The 18,558-nt window shown below is 50.9% G+C and overlaps 1 protein-coding gene across 1 annotated transcript in view; it reads left to right on the forward strand.

The window, feature by feature from the left end:
• The window catches only part of Scnn1a (sodium channel epithelial 1 subunit alpha), a 23,206-nt gene extending 5,700 nt beyond the window's left edge, over window positions 1-17,506 (forward strand). Inside the window, 11 exon segments of the mRNA NM_031548.2 lie at window positions 3,812-4,085; window positions 5,166-5,356; window positions 10,619-10,722; window positions 11,065-11,228; window positions 11,647-11,745; window positions 11,913-12,030; window positions 15,095-15,173; window positions 15,283-15,340; window positions 15,539-15,594; window positions 15,738-15,813; window positions 16,210-17,506. Coding sequence (NP_113736.1) covers window positions 3,812-4,085; window positions 5,166-5,356; window positions 10,619-10,722; window positions 11,065-11,228; window positions 11,647-11,745; window positions 11,913-12,030; window positions 15,095-15,173; window positions 15,283-15,340; window positions 15,539-15,594; window positions 15,738-15,813; window positions 16,210-16,596 — 1,606 coding nt within the window. The 3' untranslated portion in view covers window positions 16,597-17,506.
• The last annotated feature ends 1,052 nt before the right edge of the window (window positions 17,507-18,558 follow it).

Raw genomic sequence — 18,558 nt, forward strand, 5'->3', positions numbered from 1 at the left:
CTGAGCCCAGCCTGCCCAGAGGCACTAACGGTTCAGTCAACGAGGCTAGAATTCAGCACAGCTCTCTGTCTCTGCACGGTAGATAACCACACTCAGCACCTGGGTGTTCTTACTCAACGGCTCTTAAATCCCATCTGTGTGACTGATTACCATGAGAGCTCAGAGCCTACGAAAGATCTGGATAAGGGCTACTCGTTGGGTAGCCTCATGTGTGTGCATTGTGATACAAGCTGAAGCCATAGGGTCTGTGCATATGCCCCACTAGCATTGCTCAGGGCTGCCTGGGAGAGAAAGGGCTGGGAAATTGACCAAATGGAGGAGTGTCAAGGGGGGCCTGGATGAAGCAGAGAGTAGGGCCAAGCTCACAGGTATGCACTGCCAAGCATAGAGACTGGTTTCTTTCCTCTTCTCAGCACTGTCTAGTACTCCTCAGGGCTGGCTGAGAGTGCTCCAGAGGTCCCTGAGTGGATTTGGGAGCCTATCCAGTATATCAAGGATGGAGGCATAGACACATGTGTTACTGTGTGTCAGCCCCAAACCTCTTCGGATTCCTATATTCTGCCATCCTGTCTTAGAGGAGAGTCAGAGGGGAGGCTGGCTTCAGAGAGAGGATGCTCATACCCAGTTTCAAACAATCTTTAGCCTTAGCAGGAGTAGTGGAAAAATAAAAATATATGGAGCCCAACAAGCCTAGGTTTAAAGCCATTGAAAGCTCAATATTTCCCAGATGAGTTCCTTGGTGTAGGTGCCTAGTTGTGGAGTAAGACGGTAAGGCCTGATGGAATTAGATTGGGAACAGGGAACCACCCACTTCCCACAGGTGGTTTGCCTGCCAGACAGACTAGGGTGAGGACAATGAGCACGGTCCAGACAGGAAGTCAAAGTTGCATGGGGTCGGCCATCTTGCTAGCATCCCATCAAAGGAGTCTTGATCCTTTGTTTACCTCCTGCTCTCAGGACAAGACCTGAGTGTTCTACTGTGCTTTGCTCAGTGGTCAGTTCTCTCAGCACTAGTGTCAGTCAAGGGCTCTGAATCCTGTCAGACAGAAGCAGAGGCTTGAGGTCAGAAAGATCCCTGCATAGAACCTAACTTCTGTAGGGACCAAGGGCTGGGAGACCAAACAGGTGAGTGTGTGTTCATTGGCATCCGGTCCAGAAGAGGCACAAGGAAGCTGAATGCCTGGATTGTCACTGAGATGAATTCGGTTCGGAAGTGACACAACTCAGTGGGGAAGAGTGTGATGAAGGCAGACGGGTAGCAATGTGGTGGTGGGGAAAAGGAAGATGAGGTAGTGACCCGTGTCATAGAAATAATCCCAGCAGAGCTAGGGACCTATTCTTCCTGTATGACGCTGAGAAAGTTGAAGTGACGCCGCTTTTCTGGGCTCCTGTCTATGTCTTCCTGAGGCCTGGGCATTTCCAGAGCTTTATGCGTCAAGCTGACCTAGCACTGTGTCCATTCTACAGATGGGCAAAGGTTGGATGCCTGACCCAACATTACATAACTGGGGCACCAGAGCGCCCTTCCAGCAGGGGGCAGTGTGTATGAGCTCTAGTGGTCTTCCTGGGACAAACTGGAGGACACTGAAAAGTTGGAGCGCATTCTGGCTCATGTTCTGGCCACATCATCTTGGAAAAGGGCATGGCAGTGATTTTAGTCCAGATTGTTGAGGAGTATATGTAATGGGTGTACCTGGCTCCTCAGAAGGGCTCACACGGGCTGGCATGACGATTCTTGGAATCATCAATACCGAATCAGTCTCTCGGAAGGCCTTGGGTACACACCTCGGACCTGAGCTCTGTTTTCTTCTGTGAGGGGATGAGGGGTCAGCTACAAAAAGGGAACGCCTAGAGTCCAGTCAGCTGGATTTTCAGAGCCAAAAGGAGAGAATTGCGTACCTCTGAACTGGACACTGGGACCATGCATGAGATTTTAAGTAACCTTGGGCTGCAGGTGTGGCTCAGCGGTGGAGAGTGGAGGAAGGACCTAGCACTCTAAGGCCCTGGGTTTGATCCTGGGGACCACAAAAGCCAAGCAAAGCAAAACGAAATGAAACGAAACTAACCAGTGCCTGTGTCAGACCCCAAGTGCACTAATCTCACATCTCTGGCAATAACATGCTTCACTAGTACTTTTTTTAAAATTATTATTCTTAGACAGGGTCTTATCTTGTAGCCCTGGTTGACCTGTATACCAGGCTGGCCTTGAACTCACAGAGATCCTCCTGCCTCTGCCTCCCAAGTGCTGAGAGATCAAAGGCGTGTGACTCTTGAATTTTTCTTTAAGTGACATTTAATAGTCAAGATATTGAGCATATATATATACACACACACTTATGTATATATACATATATATGCACATATATATGTATATATATATATATATTTGATCTGGAAATTGCTATGTATATCAGGCTGGCCTACAACTCACAGAGATCTACCTGCTTCTGGCTCCCCAATGCTGGGATTAAAGATGTGCGCCCCCATGCACAGCAAATATTTTTAAATTATTATTATATTTCAAGTGTATAAGTGTTTTGCTTGAATGCATGTATGTCTGAGCACCAAGTCCACGCAGTACCCATGAAAGCCAAGGGAGAATGAATCAATCCCCTAGAACTGAAGGTTGTGGCTACTCAGGTAGTATAAGTCCCCCACCCCCCAGCTTTTTTCTTTTCCACAACTGTTTTGGGCACAGCAGGTTCTTTGCCAACAGGTGTTGTGGTGGCCATGTCCCTGTAAGCTCAGCTGCTCAGGAGGCTAAGGCGAGACGGTTTCAAAGGTGAGGTCACCCTGAGCTTCATAGAAATCTTGGAAGCACCTGCCACTTCCTTTAAAATTGTTAGCTGAATTTGGGGTCCGGATCATGTGTGGTCTAAAGTTGGGAGACATATGAGCAGCTGTATGATTTCGTCTGTTTTGGCCTCCAGCGGGGTTCCAGTGTGCTCTTCCGTATAAGAAATCTTGCTTATATTTATCAGATCTACTCCTAAACTTATCAGACTTAAGACATTATTTTAAGGGGAGAAAAAAACCACCTTACTTTTGTTTATATGACATGCGAAGGTCTGTGAAAGTAACTTTGAGTGTGGCTGGAAGCCAGAAGAGGGAGTCATATTTTCCTGGAATTGGAGTGTTGGGGTTGTGACTACTCGGATGTGGGTGCTGAGACTAGATCTTCTGGAAGAGCATCAAGTGTTCTCCACGGCAGGCCGTCTCTCCAGCTCCAGTGTGGTGTTTTGAAAAGAGTTTCCATTTGTGGCTAGTTCTTAGAAATGCTTGATATCTGAGTGTTGGTTTTGCCTCTTGCAGCCTGGTTTAATGTATCATTTCTGCTTTGTTTCTTAGACTGTAGTTCTAAGGATGTCCGTCACGCAGATGGTAATACTGGCTGTATTGAGAATGAAAAATGTAAGGATGAATACGGACTAGTATTTGGGTCCCTCCCGAATCTGAATCTCATTAAAATGTAGTCTTCGGGGAAAGGGCAAAGGTGGGAACGTCATCCATCATCCGCTATTTTCAGAGCAGGGCAGGGAGATTCTCAAAGTGCAGTTGCTGAGAAGCCTCGATTTGAAGGTGACAGGTTTTACAACCCTCACCTTCCCCCTCAAATAAAAAGGGATCAGGCAGGGCGACCTGAGCTACCAGCTCTTTCTGACCTGTTAAAGTACATCTCCAACACTCGCCAGCCGACAGCTCTGGAGCCGTCATAGGGATCACTGATCCCCTCCGTGTTAACGGAGAACACCGTGGCCAGGAATTCGGCGGACGGCCCCTAGACCGCCTTTCTCCCCATCGGCTTTTTCAGATACACTGAAATTAAAGAGGAGCTGGAAGAGCTGGACCGCATCACGGAGCAGACGCTTTTTGACTTGTACAAATACAACTCTTCCTACACTCGCCAGGCTGGGGCCCGACGCCGCAGCTCCCGCGACCTCCTGGGTGCTTTCCCGCACCCCCTGCAGCGCCTGCGCACTCCACCTCCGCCCTACTCCGGCCGCACGGCGCGCAGCGGGTCTTCCAGCGTACGCGACAACAATCCCCAAGTGGACCGGAAGGACTGGAAGATCGGCTTCCAACTGGTAAGCCCCGCCCCTCTGTCTAGGGCCCGCCCACGCGCTCGCCCGGGTCCCATGGCCCTCCCATCCCTTCAGATAGAGGCCTGATGGACTTTCGAGCAAATCTGAGTGAGTGAGTGAGTGAGTGAGTGAGTGAGTGAGTGAGTGAGTGAGTGAGTGAGTGAGTGAGTGAGTGAGTGACTGACTGACTGACTGACTGACTGACTGACTGACTGAGTGACTGAGTGACTGAGTGGTGAGTGAGTGAGTGAGTGAGTGAGTATGTTAGCATAGGATAAGTGGCAGGAAGTAAAACATGTTGTAGAAAATAAACATTTCTGCATTCTAGTCCCTACTGATGGGACTCAGTTGAGACTCTCCCGTGAAGAACTGAGGCTCCTCAAGCCTGTAACAGTTAGGGAAGTAAATGAGACAGACAGTAAAACGAGATGTGCGTGTGTGTGTGTGTGTGTGTGTGTGTGTGTGTGTGTGGACGCGCGCGCGCGCGCGGGTGTCTGACCCAGGTCCTTGCCCATACTTAGCAAAGGCTCTTCCACTGAGCTACACCCCTAGACCCTAAATTTGTAGATTAAAAAGGAAGGAGAGGGGCTGGAGAGATGGCTCGGCGGTTAAGAGCACAGACTGCTCTTCCAGAGGTCCTGAGTTCAATTCCCAGCAACCCATGGTGGCTCACAACCATCTGTAATGAGATCTGATGCCCTCTTCTGGTGCGTTTGAAGACAGTAACACTGTACTTATATACATAAATCTTTTAAAAAAAGGAAGGAGAAAGGGAGGCCCAGGTGAGATGGACCACACTAGCACACGGAAGTTCTAGGCCCACCGCTGTTGTGGGAACAAACCTCTTATCCTAGAAGCTTTTGCTCCAGTGAAAGGGGAGAATTCTTGCCTGACACTGTCTCAATCCCCTGGTCCTCTGGCCAGCTCTCCTAGGGACTTCTAGGAGGATTCCTTTCTCCCCTTCTGTTCTAGCCACAGCTGTTCCCTATACCTACCTGCCAGTCAGCCCTCAAAACACCTCAGCTCTCTGTCCCTCACCTTGATGGCTCTCTGATGTGCTCTGACTTTCCTGTCTCCATGCAGTGCAACCAGAACAAATCAGACTGTTTCTACCAGACATACTCCTCTGGGGTGGATGCAGTGAGGGAGTGGTACCGCTTCCATTACATCAACATTCTGTCCAGACTGTCGGACACCTCGCCCGCTCTAGAGGAAGAAGCCCTGGGCAACTTCATCTTCACCTGTCGCTTCAACCAGGCCCCCTGCAACCAGGCGTGAGTAGGCCTTGCTGGCTCAGTTGTTCCTCAGGATCTCCTCTCCTGCGTCCTCCTGTGGGCTCAGGAAATGCTTGGTGGTTAGGTGAGGAAGTGATGGAATGCAGATGCCCAAGTCTTTGCCCAGATGTCGTCTGTAGACGGGACTGTGGTAAGATCCATGGATGGCAGGTCCCAACCCGAGTTACCACTATGGTTCTGTCTCCTCGTGGCCTGGTGACTCTTCATTTCACATCGTTCTTTGGATTCTTTTCTTTGTAAAACAGAAACCCAAACATAAGAAAGTAGGTTTACTCAGTAAATATTTCTGACTGTGTAGACCATGTGCCCGACTCTGCTGTGCGCATCTGGGATATATGACAGGGAAAACTATGTTCAGTCCTTGCCCGGTTGGCATTTCACTCAAGTGATAAAGACCATGATGCTAATACCCACCTTAAGAGTCATGTGTGAGATGACAGATGTGAGGTCCCTTTATACACTCTGGGGCATGGTGGGGGTCAGAATGTGAGGTTACTTTATACACTCTGGGGCATGATGGGGGTGAGTCCTCTTGCACCCAAACGGGTGACGTAAGATACCCAGAGTATGTTCAGAGACATACTAAGGATTTCCCACAGCCCACTGTCCCTCGTGGATAATTTCCGTCATAATGTCCTTCTAAAGAGGTCACAAGCTCTCTGAGAGCTGGTACAAGGTAGAAGTGAGGGGGGCTCCCTTCTATAGCCTCTGGCTGCCTATTCCTGCTTTCTCCTCTACCTCTGCTCCTTGGTTTTCAAGGGCCACCTTCTTGCTTCTGCCTGGCTGGGGAATGGCACTGAGGCAGTGTCTTTCTAGGGGACCCTTCCCTCCAGTGTCACCCGAGAGTGGCAGCAGGACCAGGTGTCACCTGCTTCTCCTCCAGCTTCTCACTCTGGGCCCACAGGCTTCCCATCACAGCTCTGTCCTGCCTGTGCTCTTTGTTTGTTTAGGGATAAATGCCAGCAGCTGGGAAGTGAGGCAGCTAAGCCAGGGCCAGCCGCACCTGTCCTGCCAAGCCTCTCTGTCACCTTCCACCTGGAGTTTTGGTCCCAGTCCTCTCCCTTTGTTCACTCCAAGCTCTTGCCCCCCTTTCCTGGGAAGTCCACTGTTCATCTTAGTCTTGGTGCGCGGAAAAGATCCTGTTCTTTTCCACAGAGGGCTGTTGGGGCAACTCTATAAACTGTCTAACTTTCTGCCTCCAAGTTCTCGCTTCCCTCTTCACAGGAAGTCTTCGTCCATTTCTGTTGCTATAACAGAATACGACAGACTGGTTGACTTATGAAGAAAAGAAGTTCATTTCTTATAGTGCTAGAGGTTGAAAAGTCAAAGAGCCTGGTGCCGGAACTCGATGAAGGCTCCCACAGCATAACAGAGCAGAAAGGGGAAGGGAAAGTAAGCATGTGAAAGAGTCAGGAAGGGCGGGCCTGACCGAATAATAGGCCGTGTCTTCCTAGCTAACCCTCTCTAGAACTCCGTGCGACCCATAGATTCCTTCGTGAGGATTTCTCCACAGTCCTGTCTCTTCCTACTGAAGCCCATCTCCAACGCATTGGGAAGTACTTTTCCAACCCAGGAACTGAGAGGCACATTTGAAACATAGCAGGGAGCTTAAATTTGTTATATTAACTATTCGGGTCAGACCTGTTCGAACTCCTCTCAAGTAGGAGCTGGAGAGACTCAGCAGTTAAGAGCACCGGCTGCTCTTGCAGAGGACCTGGGTTCCGTTCCTAGCACCCACATGTGGCTCACGATTGTGTTTAACTCCAGTTCCACAGGATCCAACACCCTTTTCTGGCCTCCAGAGGTGTAAGGCATGCTCCCGGGACACAGATATACAAGCAGGCAGAGCACTCACACGCATACAATTAATACAATAAAATCCTCTGCAGTCTGATTCTAACTGCACTTCCTTTGCATGGCCTCCCGGATCCTCCTCTTCATGGCCTCCCCGACCCTCCCCTTCTCCTTCTTTTCCTCTTTTGGTTTTCTTTCTCCTTTTGTTTTTTGTTCTGAAGATCAAAGCCAGGCCCCCACAGCATGCAAGCAAGCACTCCATCCCTGAGCTCGTCTTCAGACGTAATCTTCTCCTTAATAACCCGTAGTAAAAGTCTTCCCTTTCATATGTACAATTTAGTGGTTTTTAAATATTTTGGAGTTGTGCAACTACCGTCATTATCCAATTTTAGAACATTTTCCTCACCCACCCCCAAGGAACCCGTCTACTTGTTAGCAGTTCCCTATTCCATCCCTTTCAAGCCCTGGGAACCACTCATCTGCTTTCTTCTTGTCTCAATGGACTGTTCTCTGTGGGGATTTCACGCAGGGCTAGGGATGTAGTTTGGTGGTAGATTGATTGTCTAGCATTTATTAGGTTCTGGGGTGAATATGTATATATCATATATAATATATATAATATATATACACACACATACATATATGTACATATGTGTTTGTGTATATATATGGCATCTTTTGTGATTGATGGCGTCTTTCACTTAGCATGTTTTCCAGGTTTGTCTATGCTATAGCACGTGTCAGAACTCACGTCTGAGCAATACTGTGTTGTCTTGTATGAGACACCTTCCCGATGTGGAGCATGCCTACCCTTTGGCCTTTATGAAGGACACTGATGTGGATGTCCCGGAGTGAGGCTTTAGACTGGCAATGTTTTCGTTTCGCTTGGAATGCACCTGGAGTGCATGCTGGCTCACCCAGCGTTGGGAAGCTGCTGGACTTTGCCTGGGGATTCAGGCCTTTATATCCCCAGCAGCAACCCTGAGGGATCTAAGTTCTCCACATCCTCTGCCTGTCCTTGTCTACCATCCAAAACAAACAAGCAAGCTGACAGAATCACCTGTACTTGTTTGTATTTGTGCCTGTGAAGGGGCAGAGGCCAATTTTCAGGAGTCGGTTTTCTCAACCGCAGGGCGGCAAGTTTGGTGGCAAACACCTTTACCAGCTGAGCCTTCCCTCCCGTCCCGCTGCCTCTTTCCTATTAGGCAATAGAAGCAATCACTACCACCCTAGTGGGAAGCCAGCGCAGTTCACTAAGTACTGGCACTTTGGCTTAGACCTCAGGTCTCTATCCTACCTGCTTCTGGAATCTTCGTTTGACAGAGGAGGAGAGTACAAAACTTGTTCGGCTTTTTCGCCAGTATTTGCTACAGTTAGCATTTACTCTAAGGAGTTGAATTCTAGAGCCTTCTTTTGGGGTGGGGTGGGGGGCGAGGTCTTGCTCTTATCCCAGGCCAATGTGGAACTTACTATGTAACCTGTAGCCCCAAGTAGACTGGCAACAATGCTCTCGTGTCGACCTTCCAAGTGCGAGATTACAAGAGGGCATCGCCATTTCTAGATGAGGCCTTTTGTTTGTTACATTTCTGCGCACGCACACGCACACACACACACACACACACACACACACACACACACACGTATACACATACATGCTGTGATGTACTTGTAGAGGTCAGAGGACCTGTGGAAGTCAGTTCTGTCCTTCCACAATGTGGGTCCTGGGGAATTGAACTCAGGTTGTCAGTCTTGGCAGCAAGCACCTTTACCTGCTGAGCCATCTTGCTGGCCCAAGGCTTTACTCTTAACTATCACATGATTTGGTTTCTCAATGGACACTGTACTAATGTGTTCAATGTACATTTCCCTGTACGTGCATTTACAAAGTTTACATTTTATATACATACGTGATCTTGTGTGTTATAGATCTTATCTTCTAAAATACAAAGCTAAGCTCTGTATTCTAGACCCATTCTTTTTTTTTTTAAGATTTATTCATTTATTGTATATAAGCACACTGTAGCTGTCTTCAGACGCACCAGAAGAGGGCATCAGATCTCTTTACAGATGGTTGTGAGCCACCATGTGGTTGCTGGGAATTGAACTCAAGACCTCTGGAAGAGCAGTCGGTGCTCTTAACCGCTGAGCCATCTCTCCAGCCCTCTAGACCCATTCTTGATGCTCCGTCGGACCCACTGACTTCCCCGCTACACACCATCCATCATGGTGGGAATCCACTACATTGTGCCTTTCCCCCTCCAGTGAGTGGGGATCAGTGACCCTATAAGGTAGACCTCTCCTCTTTACATCCAGATCATCTCTGGAAATGCTGGCTTTCTGACAGCCTAACATGAGCCGCAGTGTCCCTCGTCCTGAGCCTGCCTTTGGTTTTCAAAGCCAGCAGACTGTCCTGGAGCTTCTGGATTTGCTCTCCTTGTTTCAGAGAGGAAGTGAATGACCTGGGAGATGGGGCTCGTTCAGAGCCACACCCACCTGTGGTCATTGTCCCCTCCCACTCTTCTACTGGTCACAGGACAGAGCCTCCTGTCCAGGGTTGGTTCCCACTGCCATCTCCCACATGGCAGGAAGTAGAACACAGGTCCCCACTCCCCACGTGGCTCTTAGAACCTATGATTTGCTGCCAATCTGTCTGTCTGCTGCGGTTGCATGGCTGTGGTTCCCAAGCCTGTCAGAGACTGGCTGTTATCACCGGACTTGTTAATCTGCTGCACAGAGGCCTATGGGGAACGCTTGGCTTCAGTCCTGCCCTGTGCTCTGAACTTCTTCCCTTCGGCCCCATGCTCACTGTGGCTTTCGTTCCCTCCACCAACTCTGACTTCCTCCATTTCTCCATTCCCTTCATCTGTGCATCAAGAGCCAAGATTTCGATGCTGAATGGTTAGGAGCATTGCCCGAGTCTTAATATGACATTACAGGACACAAGTGAGCGAGCAGTGAGGTCGAGGAGAAGAAGCCGGTCTAACAGCTCTCAACCCCAAGCCCACCTTCACCTGTGGCCTTGGGATCCCCAATGACTGGGAAAGAAGGGCGCAGTGCGGAGGAGGCTCATCATGGAGGGTGCATAGCAGGTGGTGTCAGTGGACCCAATGGGGCATCATGGGTGGATCTTAAAAACAGAGCTTAGAAGGGTTTCGTTCTTCTAGAAAAAGATAAAGTAGACTTGTAACACACAAGATCACGTATGTAAACCCCAGGCGTGCCATCACTGTCTGTGTGGTCCTGTATGATGTAGAATGGGACTGTTCGGCTGGAGGGACAAAGGAGCGAGCACAGGCCTACCTCCCGGTGCTGCGGACACATTGGAGGTGACAGGAAACTGAGGCTCCTGAGGCCTGGAGGGGAATCTCCTCGGCCTCACCTCATGCTCCGCTGAACTCCTCTACATCCCTCTCTGATCCTGTTATCCTGGTTCCCTTGCCTACTAAGGAATTATTCCAAGTTCCACCACCCCATGTACGGGAACTGCTACACTTTCAATGACAAGAACAACTCCAATCTCTGGATGTCCTCCATGCCTGGAGTCAACAATGGTGAGCAGCTCCTGTCCCCATGATGCCCTTCCCGCTGACCTGCCTCACCTGCCCTTCCTTACCTCAGCCTTACATTCTAGAGATGCTGGGTGTCTTCTGGGTCTCACCTTGGTATGCCGCTTGCTATCGTGGAAGGGTCTGCCCTGTCCTTTCTCCTCCAAACTCCCCCCATAGCCCATTCTAGGCATGGAAGGCATTCTATCCTTTAAGCTAGCCCAAAAACCAGCTCCAGGTTGCCAGGTCTGAGGGGTTCGCTGGCCTTGTTCTATCAGGAGATGGAGGGCTCTGCAAGGGTGAGAGGGTGGATCTCCATTCTGAACTCTTCTCCTGCTGCATCCCCAGGTTTGTCCCTGACACTGCGCACAGAGCAGAATGACTTCATCCCCCTGCTGTCCACAGTGACGGGGGCCAGGGTGATGGTGCATGGTCAGGATGAGCCTGCCTTTATGGATGATGGTGGCTTCAACTTGAGGCCTGGCGTGGAGACCTCCATCAGTATGAGAAAGGCAAGGACATTCTGATTGGGAACCTGGGAGGAGAACCCCAGTGGAGGGAGAGGAAGACTTGGGAAATGGGAGGTAGATTTGGCAGCAGGAGACTGAAGGGAGGTCTTTGGGAGTAGAACCAGAGAGAGGGGCTAGCCAAGGGGCCCCTGGGAAGCAAAGCTTTGAGAAGAACTCAGGGCTAAGAGGGGTTCAGGATGTCCTTAGGATTTCAGAGGGTTCTCTAAACCCATGCAAGGCCTTGAAAGTGGTACAAGGAGGAGTGTTTGGGGTGCTGGAACATGCTTTGAGATGGGGAGACTGATGGATTGCTTGCAGGGTTCGAGTTTGAACTTGGGAATGAGGGAAAACTCAAGGTGAAGCCTGAGTCATTCCCTCTGCCCACCTCGCATGTGATCTCTTGATGCACAATGGTTCACAGGAAGCCCTGGACAGCCTCGGAGGAAATTACGGCGACTGTACTGAGAATGGTAGCGATGTCCCGGTCAAGAACCTTTACCCTTCCAAGTATACACAGCAGGTACACAGAATCCGTCACAGCCATTCCTGGAACTGCACATCAGTCAGCTGGGTGGAGGGATGGAGGGGAAGTAGGTTGGGAGTGGTAGAAAGGGCCGTGATGTGTCCTGGTGAGGAGGGTGGGGTTGGGCCGGGCCTGAAGCCTCTTGCTTCTCCCCTCTCCTCCAGGTGTGCATTCACTCCTGCTTCCAGGAGAACATGATCAAGAAGTGTGGCTGTGCCTACATCTTCTACCCTAAGCCCAAGGGAGTTGAGTTCTGTGACTACCGAAAGCAGAGCTCCTGGGGTGAGCCAGGGAGCCCCTATGCTGTCTGGAGCTCACCTCCTTTTCCCTAGGTGCTGGCTCCCAGAGGCCTTGTCTGGGACGGCTCACTCCCACCTGGCCCAGTCTCCAGCCAGTCTCTGCTTGCTTTTCTTCCCCTTAGTCCTTGCCTCAGTTTCCCCGATCCTTCCCTTCCTGTCTTTGACTTTTGTGCATTAGTGAAGGAATTGTCCAGCTTAAAAATAACCTACAGGGGTTGGGGATTTAGCTCAGCGGTAGAGCACTTGCCTAGCAAGCGCAAGGCCCTGGGTTCGGTCCCCAGCTCCGAAAAAAAGAAAAAAGAAAAAAAAATAACCTACAGCACAGAAGGAAGGAAGTGTGTGTGTGTGTGTGTGTGTGTGTGTGTGTGTGTGTGTGTGTGTGTGTGTGTGATATCTGTGCTTGTGCCACGTGAGTCACAGGTTGGGCTCTGTTCAAGCTCAGGAGCTTTACCCCCTGAACTATCATCTCTTCCCCCAGGGATTCAGTTTGTAAATCAAAAGTTAGAAAATGTTTTTACCTGGAGCAAGGCACAACAGGACAAGTTGGAGAGCCCTGGCACAGCCTGCTTATCCGGCCATTGTCTTGAACACACCCTTTTCCTTTCTGCTGAGGCACAGCTATCCTAGGATGCTGGGAGAAAAATATCCTAACAGGAAGCTGTGGGGCTGCAGGTTCCGTCTGCACAGACTGTCTCAGACCCCTCCTCCCAGGAGTTTACACACTCCACTCTCTAGCTGGGTGAGAGAGGGAGGAAGTGGGCCACTGCTGAGGGGGCAAGGCACCAGACGCAGTGGACACAGAAAGACCACTGTGGAGTTGTGTCACCTCCGCCCCGGTCCCATCAGTCTGTGGTATCTGCCTCCTTTCTTACTTGGTCCACTCTGACAGTCCTTGTCCTGTCACTGCTTTTGTCAGGACAACTCCTCCTTCCTTCCCCCTGTCTCCTTCCCTTCTCCTGCCTCCTGCCTCTTGCCCACTGCCCTCTGCCCCCTGCCTCCTGCCCTCTGTCTCCTGCCTCTTGCCCCCTGTCTCCCGCCTTCTGCCCCCTGCCTGCTTCCTCTTGCCTCTTTCCTCCTGCTTTTTGCCTACAGCCCCCTGCCCCTGCCTCCCTTCTGTTGCCCCTGCCTACACCCTACAGCTCCCTGACTCCTGTCCCCAGCCTTGGAGGATCACAGAATGTCAGAACTGGAGGGAACTCAGAGGCCACTTGGTGTCCCCTTCTTTCTTGGATGGACATACAGAATCCTGAAGGGGAGGAGAGACAGGACATTGGGGGAGCTCTTCTCCTCCCTGCTTTTCAACAAGTCTAAGTTCTTTTTTATAAGCATTTATTTACTCAAACAGGGTCTCACTGCATGGCTCTGGCTGCCTCGGAACTCACTATGTAGACCAGGCTTGCCTCAAACTCACAGAGATCCTCCTGCCTCTGACTTCCAAATGCTGGGATTAGAAGCGTGGGCCACCATGCCCGGCCTTCTTTCTGAGTTCTTGTGGCTTAGAGAAATCTGAGAGAAACTGTGCAGGTGAGGGAGATAGACTGAGCTAACAGAAGCTTGGTAGCCTTCCTCAGTCTTCTTCCCCAGAGACAGCAAGATGCTAGGCTGCTTCCTACTAAGTCCCAGCATGGTGGGTAGAGCGCTGGGTCAGACATGGAGGACTTGTGTGTACCACAGCACCTCCCCAGTCTCTCTGTCTGTCTGTCTGTCTGTCTGTCTCTGTCTCTGTTTCTGTCTCTCTCTCTCTCTGTCTCTCTCTCACACACATACACACATTTCCATGCACACACCTACACTATAATAAAATATTATTTTTTTATTTTTCTTGTAGCTCCCGAATGCCGTTAGACCCCCTGAGCCCTCTCTTCTCCTTTTCTTACTGAGATGGTTTGGATCTTACAAACTTCACTCACTCAAACTGTACGGTTTTAGTTAAATATAATTGTAGTTGGCGTTGGGCTCTTATTCTGGTCTCACAGTCACCTTCTCTTTGAGGATTTTATAAATTACTTCCCAAAGACACTTTGCACCTGTGAGCAGTCCCCTGAGTTTCCCGACCCCCACTGCCAGCTGCTGGGCGACCACTCACTAGTCCCTGTGCTGAACGGTCCACGTAGACGGAGTCATGAACCGATGGCCTCTGCTCCTGGCTCCTTTAACTTAACAGTGTTTCCAGGGTCCATCCATGTAATAACACGGCGACACTTTCTCCCTTGTTATGACTGAGCAGTATCCTGCTGTGTAGTCGTAACACTTCCGTTTGTTGAGGCAGAATCTCACACTGTAGCCCAGGCTGGCTTCAGACTTAACAGCAATCCTCCTGCCTGGGGCTCGTGAGTGCTGGGATTGCCATTGTGCACTGCCACACCTGGCTCCGTTCTACATGTTTTATTCACGTACCCTGTTGATGGGTATCTGGGTGCTTCTACTTTGTAGTTTGGTGACTAATGTGCACATTCGTATACATGTCCTCGTGTGGAGCTGGACTGCTCAACCCTTCTGAGGCACCGTCATACTTTGGGGGTGACTGTAGCATCTTTTTTTAAAATATTTATTAATTTATTATAAGCATACTGTAGCTGTTGTGAGCCTCCATGTGGTTGCTGGGATTTGAACTCAGGACCCCTGAAAGAGCAGTCAGTGCTCTTAACCACTGAGCCATCTCTCCAGCCCAGCTGTAGCATCCCATATTAAATGATGGCCCTAGTGGTCCTTGTTGGGCCCCAGTGGTCCTTGTTGGCGGTTTTGTTTTTGTTTTGTCTTTAATAGCTTTCCTAGTGAGTGTACAATGGTATCTCATTGTGGTTTAACCCCTTTATTATGCAACCATTGTTCCCATTTTTTTTTCTGACTTAACTTTTGTGCCTTTTGGACACATCTCTGTGGGTGTTCCTGACCCCCAGCTTCCTTGAACAATTTTGTTGTGGTTGCCACTCCCAAGGCACCATTGAAATGCTCTTGTAAAGTGGGTGCCCAGGCAGCGTGTAAGACCTTGCTTGTGGAAAAGGTGGAAATGCCCTCAGAAAACAGGCGCTTCTCTACACCCACAGGCTATTGCTATTATAAACTGCAGGGCGCCTTCTCCTTGGACAGCCTGGGCTGTTTCTCCAAGTGTCGGAAGCCTTGTAGGTAAGGCCCTTTCTCTGGGGGTGGGCCTTGCAGCAGCTGCTTAACCTGGTAGAGTGAAGGTAGCTGGGAGATTCCCACTCCGTAACTGGGCACTTTGATCTGTCTGCAGTGTGATCAACTACAAACTCTCTGCCGGCTACTCACGGTGGCCATCTGTGAAGTCCCAGGTGAAGTAGGGACGGGAAGGGAGGGGAGGGGCGGATGTTCACATGGACATAGTCGCACACACGCACAAGTGGACATAACACAGTGGTCCTCTGAGTATCATACATGTTGGTATAGTTGACTGATATTACCCATCCCTGTAAACATGAGGGATACAGAGGTGACCCCCTTGACCGCTCTCCTCCCCACTCCCCTACCAGGATTGGATCTTCGAGATGCTGTCCTTGCAGAACAATTACACTATTAACAACAAAAGGTCAGGCCTGCATCTGAGCTCCTGGGCAGGACCCTGGTGGGGAAAGGAGTTCTGTGAAGGGGTTCTGGTGGAGATATTGGGGAGAGGGCCTGTAGGTGGTGTTAACCCTACCACTTCTTCCCACTCTCTCCCCTTGCCCAAAGAAACGGAGTTGCAAAGCTCAACATCTTCTTCAAGGAGCTGAACTATAAAACTAATTCGGAGTCTCCTTCTGTCACGGTATGGTCTGCCTTAGTCAGGAAGCCTGTGACCTCCTGGGAGCTTGGCAGCATAGCTGTGAGGGAAGACAAAGGGTCACCTTGAAGGGTCAGAAGGGTTTGTGCCTCAGAAGCAGAAAACAAGGAAAAGGAAGAGGGGTTCGGGATAAGGGGGAAGAGTTGAAGGGGGGATCTGGGGGATGAGGTGAGTGGTGGGAGGCATGCACGTGCGGCAGACGGCTGGAAGAAGGCCCTTGAGGCCTGCCCTGGTTTCTGCTGGTCTCATGACTGTTTACTGTGGGTGATGACGGGTCGATTGGGGCTGCCCCTGCATGACAGGAGGCGCTAGAGTCCCAGGTGGGCCCTAGCTGCAAGGGAGCCTGTGTGGTAAGGGGATGGGTACTTCCTTCTCCCGCAGATGGTCAGCCTCCTGTCCAACCTGGGCAGCCAGTGGAGCCTGTGGTTTGGCTCGTCCGTGCTCTCTGTGGTGGAGATGGCGGAGCTCATCTTCGACCTCCTGGTCATCACACTTCTCATGCTGCTACGCCGGTTCCGGAGCCGGTACTGGTCTCCAGGACGAGGGGCCAGGGGTGCCAGGGAGGTGGCCTCCACTCCAGCTTCCTCCTTCCCGTCCCGTTTCTGTCCTCACCCTACATCCCCACCACCTTCTTTGCCCCAGCAGGGCATGACCCCTCCCCTGGCCCTGACAGCCCCTCCACCTGCCTATGCTACTCTAGGCCCCAGTGCCCCTCCACTGGACTCTGCGGCGCCTGACTGTTCTGCCTGTGCCCTGGCGGCGCTCTGAGAGAGGAGAAGGATCCTCTCACCCAGCCCTGAGCTCCCTTGTAAACTGATGGATATCTCACTTCAGCACATCTTCCCCAGCGGCCCCGCCGAGCCCTCTGTGGTGTGCCTGCCTGAGGGAACAGGCTGAGTAAGGGGCCCAGGAAGCCGTCCAGAGGACAGGGGCTAACGATCTGCTCAGAGCTGCCCTGCCCCTGCTTCTGAACACTGCCTTCCACACAAGCACAGACAAGTTCCCTCTTCCCTCGGATCAGCCCAGCCAGACTTGGAGCTCTGACAAGGAACTTTCCTGGGAGAGGACCAAGGAACAAATAGAACAGCCATCGCACTCCTACCCCCGTGACCAGAGGCTGGCCTGGCCTCACTGCCTTCAGGGACACTGATGTCTGCTCCTCTCCTTGAACTTGGGTGGGGAACCCCACCCAAAAGCCCCCTTGTTAGTTCTTTGGCAATTCCCCTCCCCTCACTCCTCAGGGTGGGGACTAGAGTAAGACAGACCAGGGTAGGCCTGGTGTTCTCTCTCATTCTCAAGACTCTCTCATTTGATACACCATACCCCAGTGCCTCTGTGGTGTTGTCTCCTTCTTTCTGTTTCCTCAGCCTGGAAGCTTCTTTCACTGTCCCTCAGAACACACAGTCTATGCATCCCTTAGAAACCTGCCCAAAGGCACCATTTCTTTTGTGAACTCAGTTACCCTGTTATGTCTCCCCCAGAATTGTCGCCCTCTCCCCTCACCCCCACAGTGTACTGTATTATATGTTCACATTCTTTTGTGTCTGCCTCCCTGGGTAAACTGAGCTCCTTGTGTGGTCAGGGATGAGATTTGCTCTGTTTTGTATCCTTCCGGTCTAGCCCAGTCTCCCACTTGGGACGGGTAGGCAGGTACTCAATAAAGGCTTGTTCCATCAAACAGCGTCTGCAGAGCTGGATGGGGCCTCATGAAATAGCTAGGGAGGGGCATGCAAGTCCCTGAGGCACCGCCTACATTTTTGGGGGAAAGTCTTAGAGCAGAGGGAGGGGACAGGCAGCCATCCCAAAGTATCACAGTATGTGTCAACAAGAATTGACTTCTTCAGACTCCACCCTGCTGTGATGTGACCTCTGCCACCCTCCTCCCCACCACTGCCCAGATGGAGATGGAGGAGGAAAAGGAGGAGGAGGAGGAAAAGGAGGAGGAGGAGGAAGAGGAGGAGGAGGAGGCTTGACCAGTTCTTCCAGTATGTCAGAGCCTTGGGTAGTCTTATCCACAGTGAGAGGGGCAGAGGGAACCCTTTCAACCCAATAGAGAAGAAGCTGGGGAATGTCTGGGTGGAACCCTCACCTGCTCTGCCCACTGTAGGGATGTGACCAAGGATGCAGAAGTGGGACCCTGTGTTTGGGGAGTAAGACTGTTTCTCTTTCCCCATTCATCATCCTTAGGAGGCAGAGGAGAAGTGGGGCTTTTTTTCCCCCTTCAGGGAACTCCTAGGTAGACCTTGCTGGCCTTGAACTCAGAACTCACAGAGATCTACCTATCTCTGCCTCCTGAGTGCTATAGTGTAGTAAAGGTTTGGTCATTTTTATTTGATCAAAGGTATGTGGAGAAGGGGATCTTGTAGAAAGAGGGAAGGAGCAGGCCACGGGTCATGCGACCTGAAGGCTTTGACTTCCCTTTCCTAGACTCAAGCAAATGTTAGGAAATGGTGTTGTTTCAACAGTGTCCCTGTCACAGCCTCAGGTGTGGCTGCTCTGGCTTCTCTGCCTGGCCCCAGCCTTGTCCCTCCCATCCCTGTCTGCAATGGCACGGAAGGGAAGGCCTGCTGGACAGAGACCAAGCTGGATGTGTTATGGAGACTGCAGTCAGCTTTCCCTTCCCCTGAGCTCCAGGTTCCCCTTATGCACCTGTAGTCCCTCCCTAGGGTCTGTCCTCACCTTACTTCTCTCCTGAAGACCACTCCTGGGACTGGGGATCAGAGCGATAGA

The sequence above is a fragment of the Rattus norvegicus genome, chromosome 4 (genome assembly GCF_021556685.1).
Source record: "Rattus norvegicus strain SHRSP/BbbUtx chromosome 4, alternate assembly SHRSP_T2T, whole genome shotgun sequence".
In the NCBI taxonomy this organism is placed as follows: domain Eukaryota; kingdom Metazoa; phylum Chordata; class Mammalia; order Rodentia; family Muridae; genus Rattus; species Rattus norvegicus.